At 43.9% G+C, this 20,086-nt stretch overlaps 1 protein-coding gene across 1 annotated transcript; it reads left to right on the top strand.

The window, feature by feature from the left end:
• The first annotated feature begins 115 nt into the window (after positions 1-115).
• Positions 116-19,593, top strand: LOC307210378 (butyrophilin-like protein 2). The gene is made up of 7 exons (XM_079966248.1): positions 116-260; positions 12,598-12,753; positions 14,324-14,647; positions 15,652-15,906; positions 17,786-17,932; positions 18,803-18,847; positions 19,045-19,593. The coding sequence occupies exons 2-7, from the start codon at positions 12,693-12,695 to the stop codon at positions 19,053-19,055; spliced, it is 843 nt and encodes a 280-aa protein (XP_079822374.1). The 5' UTR covers positions 116-260; positions 12,598-12,692; the 3' UTR covers positions 19,056-19,593.
• Positions 19,594-20,086: the final 493 nt, after the last annotated feature.

Raw genomic sequence — 20,086 nt, 5'->3', positions numbered from 1 at the left:
CGACGGGTTTAACCAAAACGCTTCTTTGATGTGTCTAGATCCAGTCCAGAACACGTCGTCGAGATGTGAAACAAGTGGGGTGTAGTGAAAGTGGGTAGCCTAAATGCTCAAATCCCTTATTTCCGGGAGGGTGGACTCATTGAACTTAATCCCTCATACGAGAAGTGAAAGCACTTCTCCGTGTTTTCCTTTCGTTTCGTTCTTGCTGCTGGCTCATAAGCGGGGATTGCATGCTTCTTGATGCGCTTTCTACTTCTCAGGTAAGGCTTTTCCCAGTGGTGTTTTTTTTGGCTTCGGTCGCCCGTTTGAGAAAGCTGCAAAGGTCTTGCGAGGCTGGAGCGAAATCGAGTTCCTCTTGCAACGACAGCGCTTAGAATCCGGAGTGGGAGAATCCGATCCAGGCTGCATGGCGTCAAGATTCATAGCTGTCAACGTTTCCCTTTTTTTAAGGGAAATTCCCTTATTCCGAATAGGATTCCTCTCAAGAAAAGGGAAAGGTTGACAGCTATGCTGAGGGTGCCTACTAGAGGGTGTACTTCGGGATGAACGCTGTCCGCTTTCCTTTAAATCCAAAACAGATTCTGGATTGGGAGCCGGGGAGCTGCGGGGGAGAGCAGAGTCCCTTTCTTTTGCCAGCCATTTCCCTACTCAAAATCACCTCCAGGTGCAGTTTAAGAATGCCTGGAGTGTACTCGCTGGATGCCAGTATTGATTTCGGCCGAGTTGCTGTTGTTGTGTAGTCGTTTAGTCGTGTCCGACTCTTCGTGACCCCATGGACCAGAGCACGCCAGGCACTCCTGTCTTCCACTGCCTCCCGCAGTTTGGTCAAACTCATGCTGGCTCAGTTGCATCTTGTGGCAAATCCGTTCGGCTCTGCTGTACACAACGGGGTTCCTCTTTCCTAAGAACTAATGCACAGCTTAGCTATTGATTGAGTTTCTTCCAGAGAACCATAGTTGGCAGGGAAAGGGGGGGTGGGGTTCAGGAAGGAAGTGATTGGACGCCTTAACAACTCTTCCCCCCACCCCCGTTCCTAAAATAATGCAAAACAGTTTATCCGGAAGGGGTGCTTCTTGGTTTTTTGTTTTTGCAACGTGACAGTTTTGCTCCTTGGGGTGCAAATACTGTACATGGAGTGGTTGGTATTCACATCAGTTTGACTTAGAGTTAACCCACTGAAATGAATGGGCCTGGGTTAATTATGCTCATTAATGTTAATAGCTGTACCCTGAGGAAAACTGAATTTGAAGACAACATCCTTTGAATTACTGCCCATCTCCTAAATGAAAGGGTTTCTTTTCCTGAAGCCTTTTATTTGCCCTGTAGGGCAAAGCCTAGCCAGTTATTATAAGGAGGCAGCTGAAGAGCATACTCTCCATTGCATAAGGAGTTTTGTTTACGTGGGAATGACTTATCTGACTTTGGACCTGGATCAAACTGAACTTGATGGTAATGATACAAAGGTTGTGAGCCATCCGCAATCTCTGCCCAAGATCCCATGTGGTTCCAGGTGCTCACCCAGGGTCGTGTTTCCATTGAGAACGAAACGCAGTGGAGGCTGCAGTGTCTTTAAGAAATATGACTTAATTACACATTTTTATACCTGAGTTTTTAGAGACGTGGGTGGCCCTAGGACTTGCCGATCAGAAGGTCTGCAGTTTGAATCCCTGCGACAGGGTGATCTCCCGTTGCTCAGTTCCTGCTCCTGCCAACCTAGCAGTTTGAAAGCACATCAAAGTGCAAGTAGATAAATAGGTACCTCCCGGCAGAAAGGTAAATGGCGTTTCCGTGTGCTGCTCTGGTTCACCAGAAGCGGCTTAGTCATACTGGCCACATGACCCAGAAGCTGTATGCTGGCTCCCTCAGCCAATAAAGCGAGATGAGTGCCGCAACTCCAGAGTCGTCCGCGACTGGACTTCATGGTCAGGGGTCCCTTTACCTCTACTCCTGAGTTTAGATGAAGATGGTGCAGATCTTACAGCACTGTCAACTCAAGAGCCCTTTTCTTTTTCTAATTGTTGTTGCTGGGTTGGGAGAGTCTGGTTGTTTGTGTGCTTATTGCTGTTGAGCACTCAACAGAAGGTCTCTCTCTTCATCACGGTAAAAATCAGATTGGCCTTGGATGGCCAACAGATCCGTATGCTGATCTTGCAGACAAGGTGGCACTGTCCAGAAGAGCTAAAACTGAGGGACTGTAATGGAGGGAGGATGGACTTGTTACACGTAGTTAGCAAATGTTTGCTTTAACTGATTAACATTTAAATTAATTCCCCCAGATTACAGCTCTGCATTTTCCTTGTACATTTCTCCGTTTCCTTTTAAAAAATAAATCAGCTCAAGTTGTTCAGCTTTTAAAAAATAACGGAGAGGACGAGTAAGACAACTTCCCTCTAATGTTCTACTATAAAAAAATAAGGCTTCTGCCTCTCTCAATATTCCCATGCAATCTAACAGAGTTGCCTCACTCCATTAGACTGCATAGGAGGTAGAGATACAGATGGAATCCCCCAAACCCATGGAGACAAAAGTGCTCACCTCCTGCAGAGGAGCCATGGGACACCCCCATACCATGCAGAGTTTCAGGGGTGCATCCTCTTTACTACCAGGTGCTGTGAATGCACCTGGACTTTTTCGAAGCTTGTGAATGGGGCTGCAAACCTAGAGGGTGGAATTTGGGGCCAGCATCAGTTTTCACTATAATTCATGCACTTTGTGGAATTTGTCTTTCAGTTTTATGTTCCCAGAAACAGTATTATTTTTTTAAGCATCTTTGATTTTTCAAGTGGCTTTGCTTCTTAACTTCCTTCCTTAACAAGTGACATGCCTCTCTCCTGAGGTTTGACTTGTGGTTAACAGAACAGCATTAATCCTTCGGGTCCATGCCTGCCGAAATTAATTTGATTCGGTTTCATTTTCTTCACCCCCCAATGCTTGGCTAAGGACCAGACCTGAAAGGAAGGGCCGGAGGTAAATTGTAGATCATCTGCTTTGCAGGCAGAAGGTCCCTGGTTCAATTCCTGACGTCTCCAGGTAGGGAATGTGCCTGATCTGAACCCATGAAAAGCCACTGCCAGTCAGTTAGATGGAATAATTGTTTTATTCAGTATGAGGCAGCTCCCTATGTTTCCTATGCTGGTGGGTGTTTGTTTATTATTTATTTAATTTATATACCACCATATACTCAGAGGTCTCAGGGCATTTCACAGAACAAAATCAAAATATAAAACCACAAAAGAAAAAATAAAATAAAAAACAACAGCCCAATAACTGCTCCCCCAAAAAAACATTTTAAAAGGGCATCAGATGTTAATTAAATCAGTCAAATGCCTGGTGTTCCAGAGGTCGGTCAGGGCTTCAACAGGGGTGCTAGTCATATCAGCCAGAAAACCCCTCAGAGCCATTTTGAATCCCACTTGACCCATCAGCCTCCGAGGGCTAATAGATCCCCTGCCTCTGTGGAGGGGAGAAGGTGCTGACAACCTACCGTATTTTTCGCTCTATAGGACGCACTTTTTCCCCTCCAAAAACTAAGGGGAAATGTGTGTGCGTCCTATAGAGCGAATGCAGGCTGCGCGGCTAAGCCGAAAGCTTGGGGTTAGCTGCGCAAAGCCTCCACAGGGCGGCGGGGTGAAGGCACCCCGCTGCCCTGCGGAGGCTTCAGAGGCTGTCCCCGAAGCCAGAATAGCGATACAGAGCGCTGCGTAGCTTGGGGATGGCTGCGCAACTCCTGCTGCACTCTGGGGGCTTCAGGCAGCTATCCGCAAGGCTTTGGAGTGCAGCAGGAGTTCCCGCTGCGCTCTGGGGGCTTGCAAATAGCCTCCTGAAGCCTCCAGAGCGAGAGGGGTCAGTGCACAGCAATCCCTTTTGCTCTCCAGGCTTCGCTTTGCTGGAGAGGCACTGCACAGTTTTCCCTCTCTGCACAGCACCCCTTCAGTGAAGCAGGAGGAGAAATGGAAGGGGGTCCGTTTCTCCTGCCGCTTCGCTGAAGGGGCGCTGAGCAGGGAGGGGGAGATTTTTTCCCCCTGTTCTCCCCCACCTATGGTCCGGTGCGTCCTATGGTCCGGTGGGTCCTATAGAGCGAAAAATACGATAAATCTCAACAGAAAGTGATCTGAACATGACTGATGTCTATGTCCCACCCCTTCAAATCACTGTCTTCCTGCCCAGTCGAGAAAACAAGGTCCAGAGCCTGGCCTGCCGTGTGCATTGGGCCAGCGACATGTTGGGAGAGCCCCATGGTTGTCATGGGGGCCATGAGGTCCTGAGCCGCCCCAGAACCAGCTGCCTGGGCATGGAAGTTGAAGTCTCCCAGTACCAGCAGTCTGGGAGTCTTCAGCACCACCTCTGAGACCAGCCCAGTCAGTTCAGACAGGGAAACTGCTGGGCAGCAAGGCAGGCAGTAAACCAGCAGAATCCCTTATCTGTCCCTGATTGCCCAACACCAGGAACACCCACACACCCGACTGGACAGAGAGTCTGGAGATGGAGAGACTCTATAGACCACAGCAGCTCCCCCTCCTCAACCCTTGAGTCTGGCCTGATGCTGTACTGAGTACCCAGGTGGGCACAGCGGGGTGAGATCCACTCCACCCTGTTTTTTGTTTTGTTTTGTACTGTACTGTACTTTTAAAAATATATATATATTCAAAGTTATAACAAGACATATTATCCAAAAACATATCCTTATTCCCCCCATTTTTCCTTTTTTTTAAAATGATATTTATTAAAATTTCAAAAAAGTTACAAGAATAAAAAAAAGAAAAAGAAGGAAAAAATACAAAACACAAAAAACAATTAAAAGCAATCAACCTTTCCATATCCTGACTTTCATTTGCTTGTTTCCCTGACCTCCTCACACCTCCCTTTTTTGTATTCTAGTTCAATTAGTTATTTCAGCAAATCCTTTCCATTTTTGCTTTTATCTTAATAATTTATCTTAATATATTATAACTTTACATTATCACCTGTTTACAATCCATCTTTAAATACTCCTTTATAACATTACTGCTAAAACCACATAACTTCATTCCAACATCCTTCTAACATTCCTTAATTTTACAATATTTCTGTAAATAGTCTTTAAATTTCTTCTAATCTTCTTCTACCGACTCTTCTCCCAGGTCTCGGATTCTGCCAGTCATTTCCGCCAGTTCCATGTACTCTGTCACCTTCATCTGCCATTCTTCCTGTGTGGGTAGATCTTGTGTCTTCCAATACTTTGCGATGAGTATTCTTGCTGCTGTTGTGGCATACATAAAAAAAGTTCTATCCTTCTTTAACACCAATTGGCCGACCATGTGTAAATGCAGTTGCAGATGAGGCAGAAGGACCAGATGTTGATGCTCTTCGCTGAAAAGATTTCCTAGACTTCGTTGTTTTGTCTTGGAGCAAGTCTACTTTTTCTTTTCCATCTGCCATAACACTTTAGCTGAGTGCCCAAGGTCAATCCCACAGCCACAATGTGTTTTGAAGTGGAAAATTCCTCTGGCCCAATTGTTGTAACAAATTCAAAAACTTCCTCTAGGGGGACACAGTAGCAGTCTGTACTTGTTGCAGTAAAAAGTAGCACTTTTAAACCCCCATTTCACAAAGTAAAAAACAGTTTCAAATTCAGTTACTTTTCAGTTACTTCCCCTTCTTTCAAGATCAGGAGAAGACAGCCAAAAACAATGTATCTCCCTTGCAGAGCTGACTGTCAAAAAGTACTCTATTCACAAACAGTGCATTTCATAATGCGGCATTTTTCTCTCTCTCCCCCCCGCCCCCCCAATAATGTACCTTCGGCCTCTTTACATTTCCAGCATTTATTATCGGGCAAATGATATATTTTTGCGAGCTTAACTGGTGTCATGTACCACCTGTATATCATTTTCATTATATTCTCTCTTAAGGCATTACATGCCGTGAATTTCATACCTGTGGTCCATAACTGTTCCCAGTCAGCCATCGTAATATTATGTCCAACGTCTTGTGCCCATTTAATCATAACAGATTTCACTGTTTCATCCTAAGTATTCCATTTCAACAGCAAGTTATACATTCTTGACAAGTTCTTAATTTTAAGTAAAGGTAAAGGTACCCCTGCCCGTACGGGCCAGTCTTGACAGACTCTGGGGTTGTGCGCCCATCTCACTTAAGAGGCCAGGGGCCAGCGCTGTCCGGAGACACTTCCGGGTCACGTGGCCAGCGTGACATCGCTGCTCTGGCCAGAGCCAGAGCCGCACACGGAAACGCCGTTTACCTTCCCGCTGGTAAGCGGTCCCTATTTATCTACTTGCACCCGGAGGTGCTTTCGAACTGCTAGGTTGGCAGGCGCTGGGACCGAGCAGCGGGAGCGCACCCCGCCGCAGGGATTCGAACCGCCGACCTTTCAATCGGCAAGTCCTAGGCGCTGAGGCTTTAACCCACAGCGCCACCTGCGTCTTAATTTTAGGATCTAGCAATTCTGTTTCCAATTTTGATTTTTCCACCTGGAAGCCAATTTTTTTGTCCAAATTATATGCCTCCATTATCTGTAATAATGAAGCCAATCTCGCACTCTATTTTTTAGTTTTTCAAAACTCTGCAATTTTAGTCTGTCTCCCTCTTGTTCCAAACTTTCCCAAAATTTCGGCCATTTGGCCTCCACATTGAGCTTTTTCTGAGCCTTCGCTTCCATTGGTGACAGCCACCTTGGAGTTTTATTTTCAAGCAAGTTCTTATATCCAAACATTAAACAGTGCTTTTCTGACAATATGGTTTTTAAACGCTTTATGTGCTTTGACCTTATCATACCACAAATATGCATGCCACCCAAAAACATTGTTAAAACCTTCTAAATCCAACACGTCAGTGTTCTCAAGAAGCATCCATTCTCTCAGCCAGCAAAATGCAGCTGATTCATAATAAAGTTTTAAGTCTGGCAGGGCAAATCCACCTCTTTCTTTAGCATCAGTTAATATCTTGAATTTTATTCGAGGCTTCTTGCCCTGCCAGGCAAATCTAGAAATATCTCTCTGCCACTTCTTGAAACACTCCATTTTATCCAAAATTTGCAATGTTTGAAACAAAAACAACATCCTTGGCAATACATTCATCTTTATCACAGCAATTCGGCCTAACAATGATAACTTCAGATTTGACCATATTTCTAAATCCTTTTTCACTTCCATCCAACATTTTTCATAATTATCCTTAAATAGGTTCATATTCTTAGAAGTCATATTAACCCCTAGGTATTTCACTTTCTTAACCAGTGTTAATCCTGTCTCCCTCTGAAACCTCTCTCTCTCAATCACTGTTAGATTTTTCTCTAAAACCTTAGTTTTTAACTTGTTCAACTTAAAGCCCGCTACCTGGCCAAATTCTTGAATTAATTCCAATACTCTTTTGGTACTAGATTCTGGCTCCTGTAATGTCAAAACCAGATCATCAGCAAATGCTTTCAGTTTGTACTGTTTGGCTCCAACTTGTATACCTTTAACTGTTGTTTTTTCTGGGAGTGACAAGTCTATTTTTTCTTTCCCATCTGCCATAACACTCAAAAAATCCAAGGTCAGTCCCACAGTCAGGCAGTTTTGTTTTTCTAATGGAAAATCCCCCTGATCCAGCTATAACAGTTTCTAAACCTTCTTCTAGGGGGAACCGTTACAATCCGTATTCATATTAATCCAAAATAACTCCTTTTAAAGCAAACTTAAGCAGAAAATTTAGTCTCAATTTTTAGTTACTTTCTTTCTCCCTTTAGAGTCAGAGGGAGACAGTTAGAAACAGTTAGAAACAGTTCAACACAATGTATCTCCCTTTGACAGCTACCAGTCACAGCTTCAGACACAGCAGCCTTATTGTTCTATTTGCAGTCCATTCCCAGGTTCTGAGCAATGAAATTTTAGCTTCCTTCCCTCTCTCTCACAGGTATAAATAGTCCAAAACTCCCCCCCCCTTTCTTCTGCTTCCAGGGGGGGGGGGGCGGATTTACTATTTTTGGAGGTTGAAATTAATCCTTTCCACTCTGCTTTCCAGGACTCTAGCTTGAAGCCTCTTTGCTTTGTTCTATTTACAAAAGCAGAAGGCGGACTTCCTGTTTATGCCTCCCCGCTACGATTCCGAATCGAGTCTTTCTTCTTTTAAAAGTTTCCAATTTGTTCTACTCACGGGTAGTGTCTTTTAGAGTCCAATTGTTCACAGGAAAAGGTTGGCACTCTCCGGCAACAGCTGTGCGGCTTCACTCCGTGGAAAAAGCAGTCGATTCACAGCACCGCGCTGCTCACCCCACTTCGCTCCGGAGAGCCAAAAACGGGTTTCCCCGCGAGTAGGGGAGGCGCAAAGGGTGCCCGCCGAATCCCACGTTCACAGGCTTCACCCGCCTGTGATTTCTGAAGGGTCTCCGTCTTCGCCGTGACGGCCAGACCTGATTTTCATGGAGTAAATTCCTCTTAGTCAGAGGAATTCCACCATTACCGATGGCGCTAACCCGGAAGTCCCTGGATTCTCCATTCATCCTTAAAGTCACAGTTATCCTTGTCCCATAGCTTATATGTCAATTTTGCCAGTTCTGCATAGTCCATCAATTTCTCTTGCCATGATTCTTTAGTTGGGTCCACCGTGTTCACCCACCCAGGTTTCAGTGATACATGCCAGGTCAGCCTCCTCATCCATAATCAGATCATGGATGAGGGAGATTTTATTCTGGGCAGACCTGGCATTCAACAGCAGCAGTTGCAGACCCGAGGGCTGGCTGATATGACAACAACAATTCCCTAGGTTGAGGGGGGGGGCTGGCACACGGCATGGTCACTAACTGCCTGTGCCGTATGCCCCTTACCTGACCTGCCCCTCCTCCCACGCCATACCTCCCTCTACCCAGTGGCGAAGCTGCGTGCTCTACTACTGGGAGCGGAGAGCAGGCAGGGGCATGGCTGGTGCCCCCGGGGGCATGGCATGCCTCCCAGGGGCGTGGTACATGGGGGCAGTGTGCAGCGCGTGTCCAGGAGGGCTGCCATGATAGCAACCTACCAGAATGGTGGTGTTGGGGGCGGTCCGTTTCCTCTGCACTCCTGTTCCTCCGCCAGTGCCTCTATCCGTAACCACTTTTATTGGGTCTCCCCCCCGCCCGCCCACTCTCCCCTGCTCCTCTCCTCCCAGGCACATCCCACAAAATGCCCTTACAACTCAGTTAAAAACAGTTAAAACACTTAAAAAAACCTTTAAAGGATATAAAAAACAATTTAAAAGCAATTTAAAAGAAGAAGCCCTCTCTGCTGAGCAGCAGCAGCAGCAGCAGTCCTTATAGAACCTGTCAGGACCCGCCCTGGGCCAGGTAGATAGAGGCAGGAGCAGGACCCTAGGGCTCTCAGCAGGGTTTTAAGCAATAGCTGGGCTGGGGAGGAGCCAGATTAGGTTTGTGGCATGGGAAGCCTTTAACTGGGTTGCGGGTGTTTTTTTTGCCCTGAATACAGTCCCCAATCAGAATTTGACTCTGCCCCTACTGCTCTGGCATTTTCCTTTTATAAGGAATAGCAAGTGCACAATTTGATCCAGCTACACAAGACCAAACTGAGTGGCAAACCTCACAATCAGGATAATGTACAGTGGTACCTCGGGTTGGAAGTCTGTTCTTAACCTGAAACTGTTTTTAACCTGAGGTACCACTTTAGCTAATGGGGCCTCCCACTGCCACCATGCCACCACCACTCTATTTCTGTTCTCATCCTGAAGCAAAGTTCTTAACCCGAGGTACTATTTCTGGGTTAGCAGAGTCTGTAACCTGAAGCGTCGGTAACCTGAAGCATCTGTAACCCGAGGTACCACTGTATATAGGATTGTTCCTAACCAGGTTCGGTCACAGAGGTCAAGTGGGCATAAAAACCCAAAGCTGGCCTATTCAGTTTTTGTTTCTGTTTCGAATTTTTGGTCATTTGCCCAAAAATGTCAAGGACAAAGGCCAGGATTTCCTGCACAATCTGTCTTTTAAAAAATGCTGTGCACTTTCGGAGCTGGGCTCCACCTCTGGACCTCTGCCAAGCCTCCTTCGCCTCTCTGAGGACCTCAGTTCAAGGATGGGAATTTCCTGATTTGGTGTTTTCATGCATCTTATCGTTTGTATTTGTATTACTGGGTGGAATCTCCCTTTCAGCTCTTAGATAGTTTGAGAGCAGAGTTTGCTGTGATGTGACCTAGAGATAAAGCTGCAGGCTGGAGAGCCAGAGAAGTAGAGCACAATATTTGATTTCTGCTTGAATCTGAGGCTGCCGCTATGGGAGAAACAAGACCCTCTTGGGGTGTTAATGCTGTGAGCCCCTCCATCCTAGGCTCAGGTTACATATATGTGTAAATAAACCATATTTCAGAAAAGCACCACAGTCTCCACTGGGCCTCATTTCCAAAAGGAAACATGGACCCTGGCTAAGCTCCTGGAACTCCTGGGACCTCATACCGCTTGGAGATTGGGGTGGCATGCAGCAATATACTGGAAATCTGCATCCAATTATTTTTTCATGTTTCTTCCTGTTGCAAACTTAGTAACTGGTGATAAGGAACTGTGAACAGGATACTCTTGTCTTGTCTGTAAGATATGAGCAGCACCCCCTCTGTTGGTAGAAAAGATAATGACATGGTAGATCCTTATTCAATAGCAGAATGGACCTATGCTATTTTTTCTGGCAAGGAAGTTGCTTCAGAGCTAGTGTTCTGGGATTCAAACCTTAGGAATTGTTGTTATTCATGTTTATAGCATGATAACCTAAAGTCTAAATTGTAGGGAGTTGGAATGCAGCCTCTTGGGTCTCGTTGGGTCACCATCCTCTTGCCCACTGGAGCAAATAAAGAACCTCATGTTCAGCAGGGAATGTAAGAAAATAATGTAGAGAGAATTTCAAAATGGGTCCCTACCTGTAGTAGTCTGAAGCCATACAGCCATCTTCTGCCATCTTAGGTTTCTGCCACCTCATTTGCATAGAGGAGGCCTGTGCTTGGCAATGTTTCTACGTGCTGGATATGAGCAGCCTTTATATGAATGTTGGTCTTGCACTGAGGTTGGTAGACAGCGGCCACAGAGCACTGTTGTACGAGTCATGGTTCTCCCCAAAGAATTTTGGAAACTGTAGCTTGTTCCCCTGTTTCTTTCACAGAGGGCTTTAACAATTAATCCCTCTTGCCAGGAAACCCTGGGAATTGTAGTTCTGTGAAGGGCATACAGTCATATTTTGGATCTCAAGCGCCTTGGCTCCTGGACAAATTGACTCCCGAACAATCGAAACCCGGATGTGAGTGTTCTGGTTTTCAAACGTCCAGTGTGGCTTCCAATGGCTGCAGGAGCATCTCCTGGCTGCTCCTGCAGCCAATCGGAAGCTTCACCTTAGTTTTCAAACGGTTTCGGGAGTCGAACAGAGTCCCAGAACAAGGTATGACTGTAGAGTTCTCTTAAGAACTCTCAGCACCTGTAACAAACTATGCTCCCAAGGATTCTTCAGGGGAAGCTGTGACTGTTTAAAAGGGTATAACCAGTGCTTTTTTTCTAAAAAAAATGTTTAGGGGTAGTCTCATTTTCCTACTCATATTGAAATACTGCCCCTCAATGAGGCCAAATGTAAATTAACAAAATGTTTAGGAGTATGCGTCCCCCCAGAAAAAAACCACTGGGTTTAACGGTGCTTTAATGCAAGAGGATGACGTGGCCGAAATATCCCAATATGATCTCAGTTCCTCACAAGACTTTACTGGATGTATGTACACGCAGATATGATAAGTATTTCTCAGGAGACTATCACAAAGGGACAGCACTAAAAAAGTAGGGATGGTCAACGAGGGACACTGTTGAATTGATACATTAAGAGAGGTTGACACCAGCACCGCCAGCCCCCCCCCTCTAGGCCTTCCATACTTTGCAGTTTTAAGAGCTGGTTGAGTGTAACTTGTAAAACCCTGTAATTTAACCATAGTGCCCTCTTTTGCCCAAGTTTCTTGAAGAAAGATGATATCATGTGTTTGTAGACAGGAACAGAAATCACTGTAAATCAATGCAAGAGGATGATGTGGCCAAAATATCTGTGCCCCACTGGATTTGAAGGCCTCCATCCCCAATGGGTACCTTTCAAATATATGAGCAGGTTTTGTTTTTTTATGCCTCCTTCCAGGAATTTTTTCCCTTCCCCAAGAAGTAGGGAAGACTCCCTTCTGTGACTGACACCCAGTCACGTTCATGCTTGCTGATTGCCAGTCCCTTCATATTATGAAGCAGTAGCAGACAATGCGGTGATGACATTTACCTGACTTCCCAAAAGGGAAGCCGCTTACTGGGAAGGAGAGAGCAGCACAATGCAGACATACCTGCAAGAGCACCAGACTGGCTTTGCTGGTGCATTTGCATTGTGATGGCAGTGACTCACCTGCTGGGAGGTCAGGTAAGCACCTCCATACCATTCACTACTGTTACAAAGTGATTTCACACTTATCCAACATGTTCTTTGTTCTGCAATATTTTTTGTGTTGTTTTTTTAAAGGATGAATCAACTTCAGAGGTAGAATGTGAAGGACTCTGTTGGAAGTAGTCTTCTTTCAAATCCGTTTCAACTGCATGAAAATGGAGGAGGACTCTCACAAATCCTCTTTTCTCAACAGGTGAACAACGAGGTCTTTCTCAGGTGTGCGACATGGTGTCAGAAACCTCTTCCAGCAGCAGGGCTGGCCTGTAGCACTATTTCAACATCATCCCGATGGCATCCCTCCAGCTCTTACCTCTGTGCTTCCTATTAGTAACCACTCAGGAATCTAGTGGTAAGCATTCCTATGCCCATTGGTGACTGTGGGGTGCTTTGAAATTATCTTTTGCTCTTATTTTTGCCTTTCATTGCATAGGGATAGGAGATAGCCCCTGCTTTCAATACTAAAAATATGTACCAGCTGCTCTGTGTTCAGGTATTTTGAGCTATTAAGCACATTTATGAAAAATGAGAGCTGTATTTTCTGCATTTCAGTAATATTACACAAATCTTGGTACAACTACAGCCATGGTGCATAAATCCTGATTAAGTACAGCTGTGTAAATTCTCTTGCCATGTGTACCTCTCTAAGGGATGCTGGACAGAAAAATGAGGCTGGTGTTGACCTCCAGAGGTTGGACTACAGGTCCCATAATCCCTCACCATTGGCCATGCTGGTCAGAACTGATGGAAGTTGGAGTCCCACAATATATTGAGGAACACAGGCTCTGCTCTCATCAATGGGTTGTGCTTTGCAGATTGTATACAAAGTGGTCCTTATGTGCTAATTTATGCTTCCTACCTGTTGCTGTTGGTGATGGATTATATACTTTCCTGGCCAGTGCTCCTAACCGGATTTAAATGATTGAGTATTATAAATTCAACACCCTTCTAGCTTGTCTCCTGTTACTATTTTCTCCACAGCTTTATACTCCGACATGCATTTGTACAGGAGTAAGATGTTCAGCCCAAACCCACTCAGCATTTTATGGTACAAGCCTACACGTGTCTACTCAGAAGTATGCACCAATGAGACTCCTTCTTCCCCAAATTTATGCCTTCCAGGTGTTCTGGACTATAGCTCCCATCAGTACCAGCCTGCATGGCTAATGGTGAGGGATTATGGGAGCTGTAGTCTAACTTCTGGAGGTCAGCATTAATCTCATCTTTCTGTCCAGCATCCCTTAAAAAGGATGGAAATTCCAGGTGGAGGAAGGCTTGTTTACGTTAACTGGTGGCAGTTTATTATGCCTTAGGATTGTACCTTTTGCCAGCCTTAGGGTACAATCCTTATCTCAAGGGCTAAAACAGCCTTCACTAAACTTCCCTCCAAATGTTGTGGACTACAGCTTCCATCAGAGAGGCCAAGAGGAGGAGATGAGTCAGGCTGGTGAAGAGTCATACTGTAGGTGTCTTTCCCTCCTGCTCTGACAAATTCCCATCCCCCCCCATCTCCCAGAACCAGGATAGGCATGAAAGGGGAGGAGCAAAGACAGGCACACAGGTGCAGTCTCTGATTGCTTGTGGGGGGGAATCCCGGAGGTGAGGGGACTTTCGCAGCTGTGGGGAGGTGGGGGTCTTCAGTCTCAACAACTGCTTCACAGGAGTAAGACCTACTAGAGATGAGTCGCTGTGCTTATTAGGCCTGACACTCCTGTGCAGATTATAATTTTGGTAATAAAGAGTTAATTCCAACTTTCACATTGTGATTTACTGCTGGTTTGCTTCTGACACTGAGCTACAGCCATCCCTGACTGACGGATGCAGCTGACCTTGGCTGTCATAATAGTGCCTTTTAATCACCTGTTTCAGTGCTTGAATCAACTGATGCATTTGCTATGTCTCCCCACCCCATTTTCTCTCAGAATTCCCAAATTTCACATGTGTCGAAGATGTTACTGCAGCACTTGGGAAAACCGTCAACCTTACATGTGAGAACAACAAAGCAATGCTAAATGCAACAGTGAAGTTCTGTCATAATGAGACAAGTTGTCCAAAGGAAAGTGACCTCAACTCAATAAGCAATAAATATATTACCGACAATGGAAGAATTTCATTGATGGTGATAAATCAATCTGTTATCCTCAGTGTCCACAAAGTAAAAATATCTGACCAAAGACATTATAAGTTTTTTTTGGAAGCTGTTAATGGAGATGATCACAACAAATTTATATATCTAAAGGTTGTTGGTAAGTTTAAGCGAATGAACAACGGACATCAAGAACTCTGGGTTTGATGGGTTGGGGCTGGTGTCAAAAGCAAGGTGATATTAAAGTAATGAAAATGCATATTGGAGGAAGTGTGGGCATGCTAAACATATAGCAAACCCAGTTCTGTTTCTGAAGAAATAATGACCTTTAGCTGAATGTGGTCCATAAGAGTCTGGGAACAATTTCTTTATTGTTCTATTTACATACGTAGGTACCTGGCTGCAAAATTTTCTTCCACCCCAGATAAAGCTGGTGCCAACCTTTATAAAATTCTAGTGCCAGTTAAAGGTCTATTTATTACACAGAATCATAGAGTTGGGAGGGACCCTTAGGATCATCTAGTCCACCCCCCCTGCAATGCAGGAATAGGCAGCTGTCCCATACAGGGATCGAAGCTGCAACTTTGGTGTTATCAATACCACACACTAACAAATTGAACTATTTCCTGAGGCTTTGTGGTGAATTGTTGACTGCTGAGCTTATTATGTTATTTTAGTTTTCTTCAGTCAGCCAGTCGTTTGTTTGTTTACTTATTTTTATACCATCCTTCATCCAAGGATCACAGGGCAATTTATGATATAAAAACACAAAAATACATATCACAGTAACAAACAAAAATAATACCACCCCTACACACACACACACACACACACACACAGAGAGAGAGAGAGAGAGAGAGAGAGAGAGAGAGAGAGAGAGAGAAAGTTTAAAAGGCCATAATTTATCTTGGTTGGCTGGTGGTTTAGTTTATGTACATGAGATGTCTTCAACTAAGTCCTACTCAAAGTAAATTCAACAGAATTAATGAACTTAAGTTTGTAATGTCCATTAATTTCAATGTGTCCACTCTGAATAGGAATATCTTATGCTTTTAACTTACTGATATTGTAACCCACTTTCGGCTTCTTTTTCATAATGCAAAGTGGGGCTAGAAATATTTTAATTAAATTGATTAAATAAGTTACCACCTACATATTTTCCAGCACCATATTCTGAACCTCAAATCAAAATTCAGAAGGACACTGTGGTGTGCACAGCATCGGGAGGGCATCCACAGAGGCAGCTCTATTGGTTTGGTGACCATGGAACCAACCTAACTCACAATTCAAAACTTGTGTCTTTGAAAAATGAAGATGGCTTATTCTCTCTCATCAGTACTCTTCAGCGGCATTCTCTTGATAGTGGCACGATATGCTGCTCCATCTTCAACAACAACACAAATTGTGATAATCCCCAGGGTGAGTTCAACAAAAATGTCTTGTTGCCTACAGACTAAACTGTCCAGAAAGCCATGGCAGTGACGCTGGCTTGGATCCATTTGAAAATCAACTTTAACTTGTACTGTAGTGGAAGATTTTTGGAAGGGGAGTATTTTGAGGGCAAATTAACTGACAGGAAACTGGTTGTGATTTTGATTATGTTGTGAACTGCCCTGAGATCTATGGATGAAGGGTGGTATACAAATTTAATAAATGAAGAATAAAATAATAATAATCTAGATGGAATGTGTTTTTGGGGGAGGGCTGAATTGGAAATAAATGATTGGTGGGTTTAATGTTTGGAGCCCAGAGCCCACTCTCTGCTCTGTACTGGAGGTCACTTCCAGAGAACCTGTTTATTGAGCATTCATCCTGAATTTTTTTTTTTAAATTTTTTTTGTGGGGATGTTAAGCAATCAATGATGTTGCATCAAGCAATCATTATCCCACACTTTCTGGTGTGTTTTCCTGTCAGATTAAGTCAGAATTGTGGGGTGGGTGGGTGGGTGGGTGGGTGAGTTTGTTATGCAAGAGCTCCCGATTAAGTTTAACTGAGCAACCTGAATTCCCTGTGTCAAGAGCCCAAGCTGCCATCTTGATAACACAGCATGCAAGTCGTAATTAGCTAGAAGATTTATTGCGATACAAAAAATTAGTCTCGGACGTCTAACCAAGCCTTAGGAGTCAGTTGACCCTTCTGAGGAGTGCATCCTGGTTCTGCAGAATATCCTGAACCTATGACCCTTATGTCTCTGGGTTTGTTTCCTGTCTAATACCTTTCCCATACGTCTACTCTTTGGGCTCAGGGGATTAATTGCCTCCTCTTCCAGTGAAGAAATGCTACCCCTTCTGCTTTCTGAGCCTGTGCTTCTTGAGCGAGTTGACTTCCCTCCCTCACACTCTCTGCTAACACCTTATCTACATTCCATTCCTTGTCAGGAGGAGGGGGAGGGAAGCTGCTCCCAGCTCTCTGACTGCTTCCTAACTCATGTTGTGTTTCTCTGCTTGGGGCAGATGTGTTCACAACATCCTGGTATATGATTGAATCCTACCCAAAATAGCAGTGGTCTCCAAGTGCCCTGAGTTTGTAGCCTTAGCTAGTCACTTATTTCGAGCTAATCCAACACTGCTCCTTGCAGTAATCATTTCATACCCTCCAACATTTTTCAGATGAAAATAGGAACGTACTATTCCAACATCATCATCATCACCACCATCATCATTTTATTATTTATACCCCGCCCTTCTGACTGGGTTGCCCCAGCCACACAGAGCAGATTCCAAGTTATATAAACATTAAACAACTTCCCTGTTGTTTAATGAGATGTCTTCTATAGGTTGTATAGTTACTTATCTCCTTGGCTCAGGGGTTGGATAACACCATACCCTCCAACATTTTCCTGATGAAAATAGGGATGTTGTAAGGAAAAGCGGGACATTCTGAGATCAAATCAGAAACTGGGACGGCTTCTATAAATCCAGGACTATCCCTGGAAAATAGGGACACTTGGATGGTCTGTCATTTGCACATCTCCAGGAATCTTCCAAGCAGGATCCAAGGACCACGGCCTTTCCCTCTGACCTGTCTCCGGCATCTGGTATTCAGGGGTCTACTGCCCCAGAACATGGAGGTTTTATAGGAGGGACTTCCACTGACAGATTCATGATGGAGGAGTGGAGCTGAGGAAAGGGATGTTGGCAGTGGTTTTATGATTATTTGTAGCTTCCTCACTTTTTTGAGGTACTGGTGGCTTGATTGTACCTGAGGCTTGAATATTTGCACATTGTCACAGTCAGTTGTGTCCAAAGAGACAATTCACTCCAGATGTTGCTTTTCCCCCCTTCCCCTCCTATACAGGTTCTGCTCTTGTTCGTGTTGGAAATGAAACAACTACCAATAAAGTATCACAAGATGCAGAAAAGAAAATATTAATTCCAGTTTTCATCGTTATTATCCTGGCAGCCATTTGTGCTGTTACGTTTTTTCACTGCAGAAAGAAGAAAGGTCAGTTTTTATAAGAATTGGCTGCGGATTCATGTTTTTCTTCCCAGGATATCATTTGGAAACCTTCCTATGGGGGAGGAAACTTCTCCAGGGAGCTTATATATATGTGTGTGTGTGTGTGTTTGTGTGTGTATTACAAGAAAGATCTGTGTGGAGCATATAATTTACTTATTAGAATAATTGTTTTCCCGCAATCTTTGGGACTCAACACTTCAGTTTTGCCTATAATAAGCCTACCCAGGCACCAGATGATGCTTGGTGTAGCATTTAAATTTCTTCAGCTTGAATCCAGAGGAACTACCACACAGTCCAGCCATGCACCCCAAGTCTGCCTCAAGGTGAAACTCTTCCAGTGTGAAGTGTGCCTGGGCTGGGGTGGTGCGAAGGTAGGCATTCCTCGTTGAGCCTTGAGCTGGGTGGCTGTCCTACTGCAGAGTTTAGGCTGGAGAAGTTTTTGCTGCCATTATGAAATCACTACAAAGGCAAAATGTGCTTGCTGTTTTGTAGATGCATGCGCAGGAGTTTGCGGGGAGGACAGAGAAGGTCCCCCTCTCCAAGCACAGCCACATAAAGCGTTTTCATTTTCATGGAGTTCAAGCCAAGATTTATGCATATGTGCAGCAAAAAGGTAATACAAACCACAACATTTCTGTGAAGAGCCCACAACTTGACTTTGAGTGAAAATGTTTAACAATGGTTTAGATGAAGTTTCAGCAAAGTATATAAAAACAGTGGCTACCAGGACATAGATGCCTTATTTTCTAAAGAGTGGAATGGATGGGGTAAAAGTAGACAGAAAAATACATAATTCTTCCTCTCCTCCCATCTGATTTGTCTTTTCTGGTTTCCCTTTGTTTTGTCATTCCTCAGGTGCAATAAGGAATACATATCTCCAGCGGCTTTTCCTATTTGAAGGTAAATATCTATTAAGTCTGCTAGTTAGTACTGCAGTTAATAATACAGGAAGAAAGGTGTATACATTGCTCTGGCCTTTTCAACATTGGCATGTTATAGAAAAATATTTTATATATTATGCTGATAGGCGAATGATTTCTTAATTCATTGCAATCAGTGGCATTCTTGCTGTCATGATTATTCTTTCTTTCTCCTAGACATGATATAGGAACGTCAGTGACAAACCAAATTGAAGCAAATGCAGTGACTGTGTAAAGAAACACATGGAAAACTGTAACACTGCGGGACTCTGCAATTCAGATTGCGAAAGCAAGGGACTCTGTGTGACCTTCTGCTCTGCAAGCCCATCTTACGACATCTCTAAGCCATTTTAGTGTCTTATTAGTCAAGAAAGACTTGCCTTTCACGTGAAAGAAGCAGTCTGCTATTTGGATTCCACTTCTTTCTCCAGCATAATACAATGCATCTTTCTTCAGGTTTTGAGAAGGGTTGTTTTCCTGCAGCACTCCTTTATATAGCATCTGTAGATAGTCCTCTCTGTAATAGTTGCAGCAGACTAGGTATATTAATGTGGCAGCAACAGTATAGTCATCTGCATTCAAATTTCACCTTTGTTAAATAAATACCTTCTGAGAAGCCTTGGACAAATCATGTGTCAGAGTTGTGATCTAAAGGTGCAAATAACAGATGATATAGATAGATAGATGATAGATAGATAGATAGATAGATAGATAGATGATAGATAGATAGATAGATAGATAGATAGATAGATATAGAGATAGATAAATGATAGATAGATAGATAGATGATAGATAGATATAGATAGATGATAGATAGATGATAGATAGATAGATGATAGATAGATAGATAGATGATAGATAGATAGATAGATAGATAGATAGATAGATAGATAGATAGACACCGTATATACTCGAGTATAAGCCGACTTTTTCAGCACATTTTTTATGCTGAAAAAGCCCCCTTCTGCTTATACTCGAGTGAGGTGGGTGGCGGAGGGACAAGCGGCCCGAAAGGTGCCTCGGCTTATATTTGGGTCGGCTTATATTCGCGTATATACAGTGTGTGTGTGTGTGTGTGTGTGTGTGTGTGTGTGTGTGTGTGTGTATTGTAAGTGCTATCGTTTTGTCTTTATTTTTTAAGAAGATATTTACCATACTCATTTGAAGAGGCCTTGTGATTATTACTTTTTTTGAGGGAGGGTGTGTGTCTTCAAATAAA

The sequence above is a fragment of the Podarcis cretensis genome (assembly GCF_951804945.1).
Source record: "Podarcis cretensis genome assembly, chromosome: 2".
NCBI classification, from domain to species: Eukaryota; Metazoa; Chordata; class Lepidosauria; order Squamata; family Lacertidae; genus Podarcis; species Podarcis cretensis.
This window is presented reverse-complemented; position numbering and strand designations above follow the sequence as displayed.

Excerpts from the sequence above, each read along its gene's own strand:
- LOC307210378 (XM_079966248.1), top strand. The coding sequence starts at position 12,693 with ATGGCATCCCTCCAGCTCTTACCTCTGTGCTTCCTATTAGTAACCACT. Across the intron at positions 14,648-15,651 it reads TATATATCTAAAGGTTGTTG|CACCATATTCTGAACCTCAA; the intron begins GTAAGTTTAAGC and ends CATATTTTCCAG. Across the intron at positions 15,907-17,785 it reads AAATTGTGATAATCCCCAGG|GTTCTGCTCTTGTTCGTGTT; the intron begins GTGAGTTCAACA and ends CCTCCTATACAG.